Source organism: Diabrotica virgifera, chromosome 5, assembly GCF_917563875.1.
Source record: "Diabrotica virgifera virgifera chromosome 5, PGI_DIABVI_V3a".
NCBI classification, from domain to species: Eukaryota; Metazoa; Arthropoda; class Insecta; order Coleoptera; family Chrysomelidae; genus Diabrotica; species Diabrotica virgifera.
Window position 1 is genome coordinate 242068267 of NC_065447.1, and position 16030 is coordinate 242084296.

A 16030-nucleotide genomic window follows, 5' to 3' on the forward strand; every position below is an offset into this window, starting at 1 on the left:
ATTCTATGCACTTTTCGTAGATATATATTTACAAAAAGTTGTTCCAAATTAAATTTACTATCGAAATGTCAACTTCTGAAGTCAACAATATTTTTTTTGACAAATTATATTCAACAATCGAGGCAATAAAAACACGAAAGAACGCGATTTCTTTGCCCCATAACTTTTTTACACGGTGCTTCACAAAAAAAACTTTCTATTCTGCCTCTTTAAAATGACGTTTGGTAGAAAAAAAATGTTGTAATGGGAAATTTAAAAAATAGCCGTAAAAGTTAGTAAAAATCATTAAAAATATAAAACTTTGTAGAACCATATCTTGCTTAGAATTAGTCCACGAACCTTCTACAATAGACCATTTTAAAGATAATTGATTTCTCTTTCTACAAAATGTATTGCATATAGGTACCTAAATCTGTGTAGAAAAAAGTTACAGAACAATGCTTGCGAAATAAAAGGGAAAATTTCCCAAAAATGTTGTGAGTGGCGAAATTTGAAAAATCATATTTCGGAAACTATAAATCCTAAAGACTTCTATGAAGGATGTAAGTTTTTTCTGTGACGCAATGCCTATACCTATATCACCGTGGAAAAGAGTTATGGTTTTTTTGCTTCTTTTCTGGCAAAATTCGGAAAATTGTATCTCGAAAACTATAAATCCTAAACACTTCTACGGAACGTCATTTTAAAGCAAAAGGATAGAAGTTTTTTTTTCTATGAAGCAATGCTTATACCTACATATTATATCCCCATGGAAAATGTTATGGAACAAAAATATCGCGTTTTTATGATAACACTACACAGTTTTCTCATAAAATAATAAAACACATTTAACGTTGTAGGAACTACAACTTGACATGGGGTTGTTAACCCTGCTAAGATTCTTGATCTGCAATGCTACTAATACTTTTTCGATCTTCTGCGTGAGAGGTGTCCTGCAATTATTGTTCTGAAAGCTACTTTTTATCATACAGGGTGTTTCATTGGGAAAGTAACATACGTTAACTGTAGAAAGAGGACACTTAGGCGGTCTCAAAAATACCATACTTAATGGGTCTTACTCCATTAATAACAAAGATACTGGGTGTTTTATCTATTTTGCCATTTTCTTATTTGGTTCATAACTTTTTAACCACACTGTATATTTATATTTGGCACGCAAATATCATTTCAGGTGTACAATAAATTAATTTATTTACAATTGTGAAAAATCCAGGTCCGCCGGATTAAAAAATATTGGAAAAATATTCCGACCCAAAAACCACCACCCTGTACATTAAATTTTTTTAAAATGGATTTTTCAGTTGAAGAGAGGATGAAAAACTAAATTTAGTGGTATACTTTGAATTTTCGGCAAAATAATTTTTCTGGTAAAATTTTTAATTTGAATTCTGAAATTATGTGAATTGCGAGAGCTCTAAGTAGAAAAAAATTGAAATACAGCTTACAACTTGTCAACCGCACTGTATATTTATTTTATATGTAACACGCGAATATGCTTTTAGGTGTCCAATCAATTAATTTAGTTACAATTATAAAAAATCCAGGTCCGGATTAAAAAATATTGTATAAATGTTCCGACCCAAAAAAAACACCCTGTATATTAACTTTTTTTTTAAAATAGATTTTTCACTTAAAAAGAGGATGAAACACTAAATTTAGTGGTATACTTTGGCTTTTCGGCAAAATGATTTTTCTGGTAAAATTTTGAATTTGAATTCTGAAATTATCAAACTAAAAAAAAATATGAACTAATTTTAATTAATACCATTATTTAATCTAAATTGGTAAAATATTAACATTTTGATACATAATAATTTTTGGTGGTGGTAATTTTGAATAAGTACTTTAGTTTTGAATAGTTATTATGCTGCAAATTTTCGCTGTCTTGTTATAATTTTCAGATACTATTGACATAACTTCAGAATTCAAATTCAAAATTTGACCAGATAACTCATTTTGCCGAAAATTCAAAGTATACCACTAAATTCAGTTTTTCATCCTCTTTTCAACTGAAAAATCCATTTAAAAAAAAATTAATATACAGGGTGTTTTTTTGGGTCGGAACATTTTTACAATATTTTTTAATCCGGACCTGGATTTTTTATAATTGTAAATAAATTAATTGATTGGACATCTAAAAGACTATTCGCGTGTTAAACATAAAATAAATATACAGTGCGGTTAACAAGTTGTAAGTTGTATTTAAATTTTTTTCTACTTAGAGCTCTCGCAATTCACATAATTTCAGAATTCAAACTCAAAATTTGACCAGAAAAATCATTTTACCGAAAATTTAAAGTATACCACTAAATTTAGTTTTTCATCCTCTTTTCAACTGAAAAATCCATTTTAAAAAAATTAATGTACAGGGTGTTGTTTTTGGGTCGGAACATTTTTCCAATATTTTTTAATCCGGACCTGGATTTTTTACAATTATTGTAAATAAATTAATTTATTGTACACCTTAAAGGATATTTGCGTGCCAAATATAAAATAAATATACAGTGTGGTTAAAAAGTTATGAACCAAATAAGAAAATGGCAAAATAGATAAAACACCCAGTATCTTTGTAATTAGTGAAGTAATACCCATTAAGTATGGTATTTTTGAGACCACCTAAGTGTCCTCTTTCTACAGTTAACGTATGTTACTTTCCCAATGAAACACCCTGTATAAGTACCATTTTCGGGTTTCGGTTGTATTAGTCTACCACTCCCATATTACTTTGTTTACAGTTTGTCCATAGTACCTCTGTAGCCAAAGCTCACTAACAAGTTGTTTATCCTCAACATAAAAAACATTGTATCAGGAACGAATTGCTCGTTTTACATAGGTATGCATATTATTGTATTATTTTAGTTTATTAAAAATAGACATATTTTAATATATACTTAAAGGAAGTAATTTCTATTTTTATTGCTGGTTGCGCTTGTAAATTGGCAACAAAAGTATAATTTGGAAATCTACCAGTTGAGGTCAAGCTTAAATATAACTTGGATTTACATCTTTTTGCGAATTCCCTACGTATGGGCTAAATCTGTATCGTCGTCGTAGTTTTTATAAGCGGAAATATAATTTGTAGCTATTTAAACACAAAGGATTTAAAATATAAAATATATGTATACATAAAAAAATATGAAAAAAAAATTTTAACAAACGCTTTTCTTTAGTTACGAGTGACTAAAATTAAAAATACTATAAAATCAACTAAAAAGCAAAAAAAAAAAAATTCAAACTCGAAGCATTATTCGAAAAAAACTGTTAGACAGATTAAATATACAAAAATCTCACGCATTCGTTAAAAAATTGAAAAAATCTAACACATTCGTTAAAGAAAAGCGTGGGGCGCGAAAACTAAAAAAAGTATCTATCTTCAAACCGTTTATTCGATGAAGACGCGCCCCACGCTTTTCTGTAACGAATATGTTAGATTTTTTCAATTTTTTAACAAATGTGTGAGATTTTGTATATTTAATCTTATCTGTCTATTTATCTGTCTAATAGTTTTTTTCGAATAATCCTTCGAGTTTGAATTTTTTTTTATTTTTGCTTTTTAGTTGATTTTTTTATAATATCTTTAATTTTAGTCACTCCTAACTTAAAAAAAGCGTTTCTTACAAATTTTTTTTCATATTTTTTTTATTTTTTACTTTTTAGTCATACACTATTCAAACATTAAAATATATCGTCATGTTTAAAAAAAGGATGTATATGATAGACACATTTTTTGCATTTATTTCAACATTTGATACTTACATTGTACATTTTCTGTAATTTCTTCATACATTTCTTAAATCAAAATCATTATTTACACATAGACACCTAGGTATTACAATTTTCGCAGTCTCTTTAATGCTTTATTACTGCATGGTGTAGATAATGTTATCCTAATGTTACCCTGTTAATTTCTCGCGAATTACGAATTCTAATGTTATAGGTCTGGATCCCGCGTATGAAAAAAAGTTGAATAATAGCAAGCTGAAAATTTGTTAATAGCTTAAGGGTGTCTAGTCGGATAAACTTTGATATATGGGAACACTGAAACAGGGGCAGTTTTAATTGTGGAACAGGTTAAAAATTTGGAACGGTCAGACCACGAAAACGGCACATTTATTTTGTCCGACAGAATAGACTTAAACTCTCCGAACAGAGATTAAACTCTCATGCAAAAATCAGACTGCTATTTATCACCTGTCATAATTCCTGTCATTTGACATATTCTACATGGTCCACTCATTAAAACGCCCATTTGGTGATAAATAGCAGTCTGATTTTTGCATGAGAGTTTAATCTCTGTTCGGAGAGTTTAAGTCTGTTCTGTCGGACAAAATGCATGTGCCGTTTTCGTGGTCTGACCGTTCCAAATTTTTAACCTGTTCCACAATTAAAACTTCCCCTGTTCCAGTGTTACCATATATCAAAGTTTGTCCGACTAGACACCCTTAAGCTATTAACAAATTTTCAGCTTGCTATTAATCAACTTTTTTTTCATACGCGGGATCCAGACCTATTAATAGTAGCATGAAACCTCTCTACTGGTGGTTTTTCTAAGACTACGATAAATTCACGAATTTTTTGAATTCCAGTTTTGGTTGAAGTTTTGTTCGTATCGTATTGAAATTTGACACGAATAAGCGCCGATGTTTATATCTGTACCTCAGAGCTAAACTGTATTAACTCCATTTTTTTGAAAAATTGTATTATTTACTTTCTACGTAACAGACTTCACATCTTTCATATGCGATACGATATTAAATCCTATTTAATGTGGTACCAAAGATAGCCAATGTTAAAGTGTATTAAGTTCCTTCGTAGGTCCGAGCTAAACAGTCGTTTACACTTAATACTCAGCAAAATAAAAGTATTATCAGTAGTATTAGTGGAGTTAATATCACTTGCACCTGTAAGAAGTATTAACTCCATGGAACGATGTAACAGCGATGTGCTACTCGTAGTTAGTATTCTGTGGAAAATAAATGGAAGTAGAACTAAATGACTTCAAGGATTTTAAGACTCTTTACAACAACTGTTTACCTTTTATTATAAGGAAGAAAACTCAGCAGAATATAGACTTTCGTATGTCAGATATTGTCCACTTGGAAGTATGTAGCGATAATTTAGGATTACTTTTTTCAAAACTAATTTTAGTTCGGAAACATTCTCATCTGCACTCAAAAAAATTTAGTTCGTAATATTGATTAACAGTGATTATTGAATAGTATTTCGTTCTCACAACAATTTATTTTTTTTGTTTCAACGAACTTTTAGACATTGACGAATGTACTTGGTTATTGTCACAATGATTGAATAATAATTGTGAGAATAACTAGAGTACATTAATCAATAACACTCAATTTATTCAGCCAATAACTTAGTTTCGTATATTTAATAAATACTGTTAATTGTGGCAGCAACTCACTTTCTTGATTTCGTAGATGACAAGCAATTACCTTGGTTTATCGTGACAATGTACAGATTTCATTAAAACAATGTACAAATGTTGTTAATATAGAGTAATATATGATTATTGAATAGATGTACACTGATTGTTGTGCCAACGAATGCATTAATTAATCTACTACTGCCTTTAATTCCCACAATCAATGCGTTAATTGTGACAATAATCGTGGTTGTTGAGACAATAAATGTTTTTCTTGACCATTTGAAATGTAACGGCTTTTCCTTGAAAGTGCCGAATAATAATTGCATTTTGTTTCCAAGTGTAGTCCGTAGTAGAAGGAAGATAAGGATAAGATATTACTTATTTTTTATATTTGAATAAAAGTAAGTTTTTTCTGATAAGGTAAATACGGGAGAACATTCTAATTAAAAATAAACTTGTCAGTGTCTTATGTTTACTTTTAATATTGTTTTGTGATGTTATTTATAAGATGAACTGAAAATGAATTTTCGAATCCTGAATGAAAAAAAAAAAAAAAATTAGTATTTTTGTAAATTTAAACGCAGAATAAAATATTACAGTATTATCGAGGGTCTGACGTCCCTGAGAACTTCTATAATGATTATTTTAATAAGTCACAGGGGTGAAAAATAGAAAATTTAGTATGATTTTTTTATTTCAAATATACTATTCAAAAGAAACTTTTTGTTTATTCTAAGGGACTTTCAGCCCTCAATAATAATGTAGTCTTTTATTCTGCGGTTAAATTTTTCAAAAATACTTATTAGTTTTCTCAGGATTCCAAAAAAATGAATGCGTTTAAAAATAATTCGATCGAAATTTTGCCCCTGCGCTCTCAAAAATGATTAAAGTGTTATACATTTTTGAAATCACCATTTCAAACACTTTTAAATGAGCTGTCACATGATGTACTTTCCCATTAAAAAAATCAAAGTTACGCCTGTCACCTGAAGAGGGATCGTGTAAAGTTCGAAACATTGATGTTATAATATACAGTGGAACCCCGATAAGTCGGCCCCCGATAACCCGGAAGTCCGGCTAACCCGGACCGATTTTCATCAGACAAAAATTTAACAAATAAACAATTTAACAATTTTATCAAATAAAAATGTATGTAGGCCAAATAATATTTCAGAGATAATGTGTATTTGTGTAATTTGAACACATAAGTACAATAGTAAAAATGATTCATGCACACGGCGGCAGCCAGAGCGACCGTCTCAGCTTATCGGAAAGAACAGACACCTGTCTGTATTCCTTTTTCTTTATTTATGTCAAACTGTCTTAGCATTGTTTAAAAAAGACGTGACTATTTAAAAATTCTTGTATTGTGTGTAGTACAGCCTATTAATCACTTCCGTTCTGTAATGTAATCGTGCTTCAGATTGTGTTTGCTTTGTCTACGTAATGGTAACAAAACGTAAAAATGTTGCAGTGACAATGGAAAAGAAACTAGAAACATTAGGTAGGATTGATAAAGACGAATCTTTAAAATAAATGTATTGCAGCATCATAATATGATATTATGCTACCATAGGTCTGGATCCCGCGTATGAAAAAAAAGTTGATTAATAGCAAGCTAAAAATTTATTAATAGCTTAAGGGTGTCTAGTCGGATAAACTTTGATATATGAGAACACTGGAACAGGGGCAGTTTTAATTGTGGAACAGGTCAAAAATTTGGAACGGTCAGAACACGAAAATGGCACATTTGTTTTGTCCGACAGAACAGACTTAAACTCTCCGAACAGAGATTAAACTCTCATGCAAAAATCAGACTGCTATTTATCACCTGTCATAATTCCTGTCATTTGACATATTCTACATGTTCCACTCATTAAAACGCCAATTTGGTGATAAATAGCAGTCTGATTTTTGCATGAGAGTTTAATCTCTGTTCGGAGAGTTTAAGTCTGTTCTGTCGGAAAAAATACATGTGCCGTTTTCGTGGTCTGACCGTTCCAAATTTCTAACCTGTTCCACAGTTAAAACTTCCCCTGTTCCAGTGTTCCCATATATTAATGTTTGTCCGACTAGACACCCTTAAGCTAATAACAAATTTTCAGCTTGCTATTTATCAATTTTTTTTTGTACGCAGGATCCAGACCTACCATATTATGGTGTCGGTACATCTCTACAGTATGACTGAGTTTTTTACCAAGAAATGAACAAAACTCTACACTCTATACAACTATACGTAATTTAGATGTGTACTGTGCATATGTGTTTCATGTTTTTGTAATTGTAATGGAGGTTATTTATTAATTTTTACTATATTCTCCGGCTAACCCGGATTTTCGATAACCCGGATCGGCCGCGGTCCCGATTAATCCGAGTTATCGAGGTTCCACTGTACTTAGATAATTTTAAAAATCGACCCGTCTGAGCGTTTTGCTTATGTACTAAAAATAAATAAGTTAATAAGGGGGGGGGGGGGAGTGTAACACTTATTCCAGTGCACTGTATAAGCGATATAATAATTATGAGAAATCACACAGTGTAAAGTCCTAAAGGTTAAGGACAAAAAAGGGGATTTAAAAAATTATTATTAATCAATTAATATGATACATTGGGCTAATGCATTCAGTAATTATTAATATAAAATACGTTCATAGTAGGAATGAACGAAACTGATTGTAAGAATGAATAGAATTGCTTGTAAGAATAACCGTATTTATTGTGGGAATGAACGGAATTAATTGTAACAATAAACGGAAATAATTGTAGAAATAAACGAAATACGTTAGGAGAAATAACACTGTTATTGGCACAACGAATGGTCTTCGTCGGTCAATTAACGACGTTGTTGTTTCAATAAACAGTGTTCGTTGACTCAATGAACTGAGTTCGTAATATCAATAAAGTGATATTATGGTATACATAATTAATGTTCATACATTTAATAAACGTAATACATTGGCTCAACTAACGAAAATAATGAATTGATGAACATCGCTTTGTTGTTCCAATAAAACCAAGAATTGGACAAATTTTAACAATTGCGTTTGTTGTCTGAATTAACATTTTTATTGATATTACGTACCTTTTTCGTTGAGTGTGTTGATCTTAACAGAAATCCTAGACGTGTTATGTTTCCTGCGGCCCTGCCTGTGATTCACGATAAGCCAAAGGAATTTCATAATTTTTATAAAAATTTATCCCACACCGATAAAGTAGATGAGGATTTATAAAATTTTTCCAAAATAATTGTAAGTGAACAACACTCATGATACTTGAAGTTTCGTTTTTCGTTAGTTTTGTTTACTCATTTTGTTTTATAGATATCTATTGTTTATTTCATTTAATTAAAAAAAGAAATGTTTTGACTAAATTTTGTCTTATGTATCGTATTATCTCCAGATTATTTTTTCACGTGTGTCAACTTACCATTACAGTATCTCCCGAACGTGGTAATTGTTTTCATAAAAATACAAAAATAGACGGTTTAGTTTTGATTTAAATCTGTCTCCTGCCATCCCCCGATAGCGCTATTTCTAGGTCTACCTTTTGTCAAGGAGGCTATGCAAGAAGACAAATTTAAATCAAAACTTCCGTAGTTCTCGGTATACAATAAAACTATTTATACCGGAGTAAGGTTAGAACGCCCTCTAACGGGGAATAAGTGAAATAAATGGCGACTCGATTCTAGTTTTCTGTTGACCTAGATATCAAAATATCAAAAGGCACCGCTGGGAAATATTCCAAAAATGCGGTTCAGAGAAACTATATGAAACGAGTCTTTGTACTCTTATACAGAGTATGGCATTAGTAAAAATACAAAAATAGACGGTTTAGTTTTGATTTAAATCTGTCTCCTGCCATCCTCCGATAGCGCTATTTCTAGGTCTACCTTTTGTCAAGGAGGCTATGCAAGAAGACAAATTTAAATCAAAACTTCCGTAGTTCTCGGTATACAATAAAACTATTTATACCGGAGTAAGGTTAGAACGCCCTCTAACGGGGAATAAGTGAAATAAATGGCGACTCGATTCTAGTTTTCTGTTGACCTAGATATCAAAATATCAAAAGGCACCGCTGGGAAATATTCCAAAAATGCGGTTCAGAGAAACTATATGAAACGAGTCTTTGTACTCTTATACAGAGTATGGCATTAGTAAAAATACAAAAATAGACGGTTTAGTTTTGATTTAAATCTGTCTCCTGCCCTCCCCCGTTTTGATATCTAGGTCAACAGAAAACTAGAATCGAGTCGCCATTTATTTCACTTATTCCCCGTTAGAGGGCGTTCTAACCTTACTCCGGTATAAATAGTTTTATTGTATACCGAGAACTACGGAAGTTTTGATTTAAATTTGTCTTCTTGCATAGCCTCCTTGACAAAAGGTAGACCTAGAAATAGCGCTATCGGGGGATGGCAGGAGACAGATTTAAATCAAAACTAAACCGTCTATTTTTGTATTTTTACTAATGCCATACTCTGTATAAGAGTACAAAGACTCGTTTCATATAGTTTCTCTGAACCGCATTTTTGGAATATTTCCCAGCGGTGCCTTTTGATATTTTGATATCTAGGTCAACAGAAAACTAGAATCGAGTCGCCATTTATTTCAATTGTTTTCATGCCAAACAGTATTAACTCCATGTTTTTTCAAAAAATTAAAGAGGTATAGAAATAACGAAAACAGTAATATAAGGTACCATTTATACTTACCAAATAATGTTTATCACATATTTGAAGGAAAAGAAATAAAAATTGTATTTAAAATTGACTCTTTTTATTTCTTTGAAACTGCTCTCCTGTAAAATTTCAATTTCGTGAGTTAATACAGTTTAGCTCTGTGGTACAGATATAAACAAAGATATGAGCGTTCAAAATCTTCGCCGCTTAGGATGTTTATAAACATGATGTACAAAAAAATGAAAAGTAGTCGGAATCGGCAAAAAAATTGAAACTTTATTATTTATTTATGAAGCATAACGTAACCAATTAACGTAAAAAGTTAAATTATGTATAGTTCATATAATTAGCGACAATCTGTAAAAGTTTCAAGTTTCTACATTTTAAAAAACAAACATTTTCCATTAAAATCGTGTTTTTTTATTTAACAATTAATAAACACAAAAAAAATTATTGACTATTCGTATATTGTTCCCGCGAATGCATACGTCTGCAAATTTTTAGTCATTTGCATTGAAGAAAAGGCAGTCAAATTAACGTCTTAAGATTTGACGCAAACTATTGAACTAAAGAAAAGCGTTTAATAAATATAAATTTAAAAAATCCACACGCATAGTTTAAGCTTTTACAAAACATGTCTATTTTTGCAGACCCGTAGGTTGTATACATAACATCAAAATGCATTTTTTTAAAAGCCTGTAACTTTTTTCACGATGGCTGCAGGTCTATTTTTATTTTGTGTATTTTATCAAAAACTAAATTTCTAATTTTTTTAAAATTTTCCGTAAGGTGCGTCACCTTCAAAAATAAAAAAATTTTTTTTTGGGAATTTCCTCATTTTATAGACTTCAAAATAGATCAAACCAAGGTTTTATTTATGTAGGATTGTAAATATTTTATGTTAATTTTTAAGATACCCTGTATATAATATTTCTTTAATTATTCGTATTTACAAACACGAAACAAGCGGTTGTCGGCGAGGCTCTAAAATGCACAGATGGGTGGGCGTATCTAATCGAGGGGTAGTTTAAGTGAGCAGTTTCTGTTTATTTTTAAGACATAAAAATAACAAAATAGAGCCCTTTGACCCAATTTTTATTACTAATAGGCTAGTTCCCGCGAAAGCGAATTAAACCATGAAAATGGGAAGATTAGCAGTAAGGGAATTTTGGTTGTGTGGGAACGAATACATTTAGTCGATGATAACATCATAAACGCGACGGACCTATGTTCTTAGGTTAAGGGATAATACTTAGACGGGTATTATATTGATTAGACGCAAATTATTTATAAATACATTTCCCTTTTGTAAGAGTAAGAACATGTAAGATTTTTGGTCGCAATTACACAAGTACTTTTATATTTCGATAATTTAATAGTAACAATAATTTAGACATCTATTTTATTAATTAAAACTATTAAACATCAAACGGACTTTTATTACGATTGTTTTTAAAAGAAACCTACATTTATAACTTATGTATATATATTTTGAAGCAGCAGTCCTTTAGGATATTCAAAAATGAGAGAAACACGTTCAAACCCCCAAAAACCTTCCACGTTATTGGTGGGTTTGAATGTGTTTCTCCCATTTTTGAATGTCCTACAGGACTGAACTACTTCAAATTATATATGTATAAGCTATAAAAAAAACCTTGGTTTCATCTATTTTGAAGTCTATAAAATGGGGAAATCCCAAAACCCCCAAAAAATAATTATTTGGATTTTTGAAGATGGCGCACTTAAATTAGAAACAAAGTTTTGGTAATATAAACAAAATAAAAAATAGATCTGCAAAATCCCCAAAAAAAGTAATTACGTTTTTAAAAAAAAAAAAAATAATAATAAAAATGCATTTCGAGGTTAGGTACACTAAACCTAAGGGTCTATACAAATAGACATGTTTTGCAAAAGTCTCAACTATGCCTGTGAATTTTTTGAAATATTTTAATTGATTGAATCCCATCTAAAAAAAAAATAAAAACGAAAAAATGACGTTTTTGATAGTTGGGGAAGGAGAGAGTGTGGTGGAGGAGCGCTGTGCCTTATTTTTAATAACATAGAACCTAAAAAAATGAAAATAATATAAATTCTGGGAGAAAGGGCATTTTGCCTATCTTACTGGGGGGTACCCTTTACATTAGTTATTACATTTTATATTAGTAGAGAAGACAAGTCAATATTCCCTGCGTTTATAGATTAAGAATAATTGTAATCTTAAGTGGTTAGCAGATAGTTTAATGGTTTAACTTAACATAAGGATTGTTAAAAATACATTTCGGGGAAATAATATTTATTTTGTGAATATTTCTGTAATAGAATTCCTCGTTCTGAAGCTGAGCTGCAGCTGGCTTGGCTTGTGTTAAAGTGATAGTCTAATCTTCGGTACATAAGATGATCCAGCTCCATGGAGCCCCCAGTTTCTAGACTCAGAAGTGAAGAACTACAAATAAGTTTAAGAATATAGTTTATAAGTACCTACACTGAATGTTTTTTAATTTCTAACTTTGTAATTTTTTAATGATTTCAATCTATGATTATTTTCTTATTATTACTTCTTACACAAATTGATATGTATAAAGAAACATAATGAGAAACTTGTTTACCCAACTTTCTAAATTTGTTTGATATACTGTACATAATAAATATTATGCTTGTGTAAACGATATTAGTTATTTTGAGCAGACCCTAATAACTTATCGTCATAAATTTTAAGTGTTTACTAATCGTCAGTGTTACGAAAAAGAACGTTGTTAGTTTTTACTGACTTTTTGCGAAATTTTTATAAACTTTTATTTTTTAAAATACAGTGATGATCGCGCTAATAACCAGCAAAATAACGCAAAAGATGGAAAACATAATATATTGTGAGTAAAAAGAGATGAAACTAGTAGAGGTGGAAATTATCGATATAAACGTATAAATTACCCTCACATTCATAGTTTCCAGCCTTTAGACGTATTGGAGGAGTATGACAACTGTCACTGTCAGGGCCGCGTTTAGGTTAATTGACGCCCTAGGCAATTCTCTAGTAGCCGCCCTTCAAACATGTACCATTTTTGCGAAAAAAATTGGTGAAATTTTTATTTAAATAAGAATACATTAAAAATGCATTTAAACTACGATGTTTATAGATATAACTATAACAGAGAAAATTGTCATTCCAGTTCGATCACATCAGAGGTTTCTTTTCAAACAAATTTTTTTTCTTGACAAAATCGACAAATTGCTAACACCTTCTTGCGTCATACTTGATGGGAAATTATTTTTAATTCTTGACATTTTCGAAAATGACCTTTCCGCGGACACGTTGGCAACTGGGATGCACAAATAAATGTGCAAAGCAATGTCAAAATTAGGGAAAATATCTTTCAATCCACTTGGTGTAGTCACTAAAGGTTTTCACCTCCGATTTCGTTGAACCCCCATCGATTTTCATAAAAAATTGTGAGTAGTTAGAGGATACCTCAAGGAACAAATTTGACATTATGCCAACTTGCGCTTTTACGGTGGTGGTAGATGACACCCCTTCTCGTGGGTGAATTTTTTTTTAATAATACCATCAATCGATAGAGAGACAAGCTCTAAGCAAAATTTGTTATATGCATAAAGTCATTAATATAAATCAATACTTTGTGAGTTATTAAAGATCAATGATTTTATTTTTTCATAAAAAATTCATGTTTTAAAGCTGTTTTCCACGTATAACTCAAAAACTATAGATAAGCTTTTACAAAAAAGTTATTATTACCAAAACTGAAGAAAATAAAAACTGAATACACTCCTCACTTAAATAACTAAAATAATGTTATTTCAAAGTGAGTTATTGGTAATTGAATGTATATTTTTTTCGACGAGTACTCAAATCTAAGTATTTAAGCTTAAATATTAGGAAAACGATGCATTTTATAAAATATACCTGCTAAGTACTTCGAAGTACCTATCAAATGAGTTCCAGTAGAAGTTAAAAGGATCACATTTAAGCAAGTTATGATGAAAATAAGAGAACCCTTTAGAACTTTTTAGGAAAAAGTGAAAAATAAAACATACGCAATTTCCACAAAAATTAAAATTTATAGTAATCCTTAGAAGAATTTCTTTATATTAGCATAAGTAATGATTTCAACAATTTTGACCGGTTTAGAATGAATATTTGTGAAAAAAGATATGATTTAAAAAAATCAGAATTTTTAAAATTATGGTAATTTTCATTTTCTTTTGATAATAACTCCAAAAATACTCAATATACGTAAAAAGTGTTAGATGTATAGCCAAATTTTAGTTCTTTCTGTATCAAATATTTTACCTTTTTACTATTTCTGTAGGGTAAAAAATAACCGAGATAGAAACGTTTAAAACTTAAATTTTGCTGCGAGAACCAAGTAACCGGGGACATTTAACCTTTTATTTTTAAAAAGTAAGTGGTTTAAAAGATTAAGTTCAACGTGGTTTAATAGCCATTAAAAGTAACTTTAAATGGTTTTTAGACAAACCTGATATCGTGAAAATTAACGGAGTTATTTTAAAAAAACAATAACTTTTTTGGAAAATTTTTTAAAAGATAGATTTTGGAAAATATTTGGTGCATAAATTTTAACGCTATCAACTTGTTCGGGGGCTTATTTGATAGATATTTCTAAGTACTTTGACAAATGTTTAATAAGGTTATGTTATAAAATGCATCATGTTCCCGTTGTTTAAGCTTGAATACTTGAATACTACTGTTGAAGATTTGGGTACTCGCCGAAAAAATATACATTCAATTACCTATAACTCACTTTTAGTTAACATTAAAAGGTTTTTCCAGTAAGGAGTTTATTTTATTTTTTAGTAGCTTTAATTTTGGTAATAATAACTGTTTTGTAAAATTTTATAGTATTTGAGTTATTTATGAAAAAACGGTTAAGAACATGCATTTTTCTCACGAAAAATTAAAATCTTTGATCTTTAATAAAACATTTATGATGTATTTTAATAACTTTATGTAGCAAATTTTACTTAGAATTTGTTACTCTATCGAATACTGGGGATATTTTTAATAAAATAATTTTCACCTCTGACAAGGGGTGGCATCCACCCCCAGGGTAAAAGCGCAAGTTGACACGCAAGGTGACACATGTCATCTTTGTTCCTTGAGATATCCTCTAACCACTCACCAATTTTCATGCAAATCGATGGAGATTCAACGAAATCGGAGGTAATAGCTCATATCCACTTTCAGTGACTGCACTAACTCTTCTTTAAATATTAAGATATGCCAATTGGTGATTTTATTGTGGTATCCAAATGACCCTTTATGTGAATGCATTCATGTATGAATGTTGTATCTTGGTCGACTTTATTTTGTATCAGATTTTCAGCTTCTTTAATAATTTATTCATTGCTTAATTTTGGCAAATCTGTTAATAACACGAAAACGTTGATAAATAAGTCGATAAGATTCCAGACGTCTATTCAGGTCTCTTATCAGAGTGTCGATTATAATATAGAATGTCTGGATTTTCATCTCATCACTAGCTGAAAAGTTTAGTTTATCATCGACCCTCTCATCATATTGAATTTTTCTTTTTCTCTTTCTTATTTATTTGTATGTTTTATTTGGGCACAATGTTTTGGCTTCCTTGCAGTAAATTAATTTGAAAGAGCTTCATACTCTTTAATGACAAAAGCCAGATCCATAATTTTTACATACAAATATTTTTTGTACAGTATTTTTGCCGCCCTATCATAATGTGACGCCCTAGGCAACTGCCTATATTGCCTAATGGATAAAGCGTTCCTGGTCACTGTGACAGGAGAATTTTATAAAATACTCCTGTTACAGTCGTCTAAAGTCTAAAGGTGGGAAACTAAGTAATGTAACGTTAATTATTTTATACGTTAATATCAATAATTTCCACCTCTACTAGTTTTATCTCTTTTTATTACACCATGTATTAATTTTTTCATCTTTTGCATTATTTTGCCGA

The 16030-nt window shown here is 30.4% G+C and overlaps 1 protein-coding gene across 2 annotated transcripts in view; it reads left to right on the forward strand.

The window, feature by feature from the left end:
- LOC114331965 (cAMP-dependent protein kinase catalytic subunit 1-like) overlaps positions 1 to 16030 on the forward strand; it is a 75129-nt gene that overhangs the window by 26490 nt on the left and 32609 nt on the right. The window contains exon 5 of one of the 2 annotated variants that reach the window (XM_028281658.2): positions 12381 to 12536. The exons of the other annotated variant lie outside the window; for it this stretch is intronic. Coding sequence (XP_028137459.1) covers positions 12381 to 12432 — 52 coding nt within the window. The 3' untranslated portion in view covers positions 12433 to 12536. Of the gene's footprint in view, positions 1 to 12380; positions 12537 to 16030 lie in introns of those variants that run through there. 2 annotated transcript variants of the gene reach the window in all.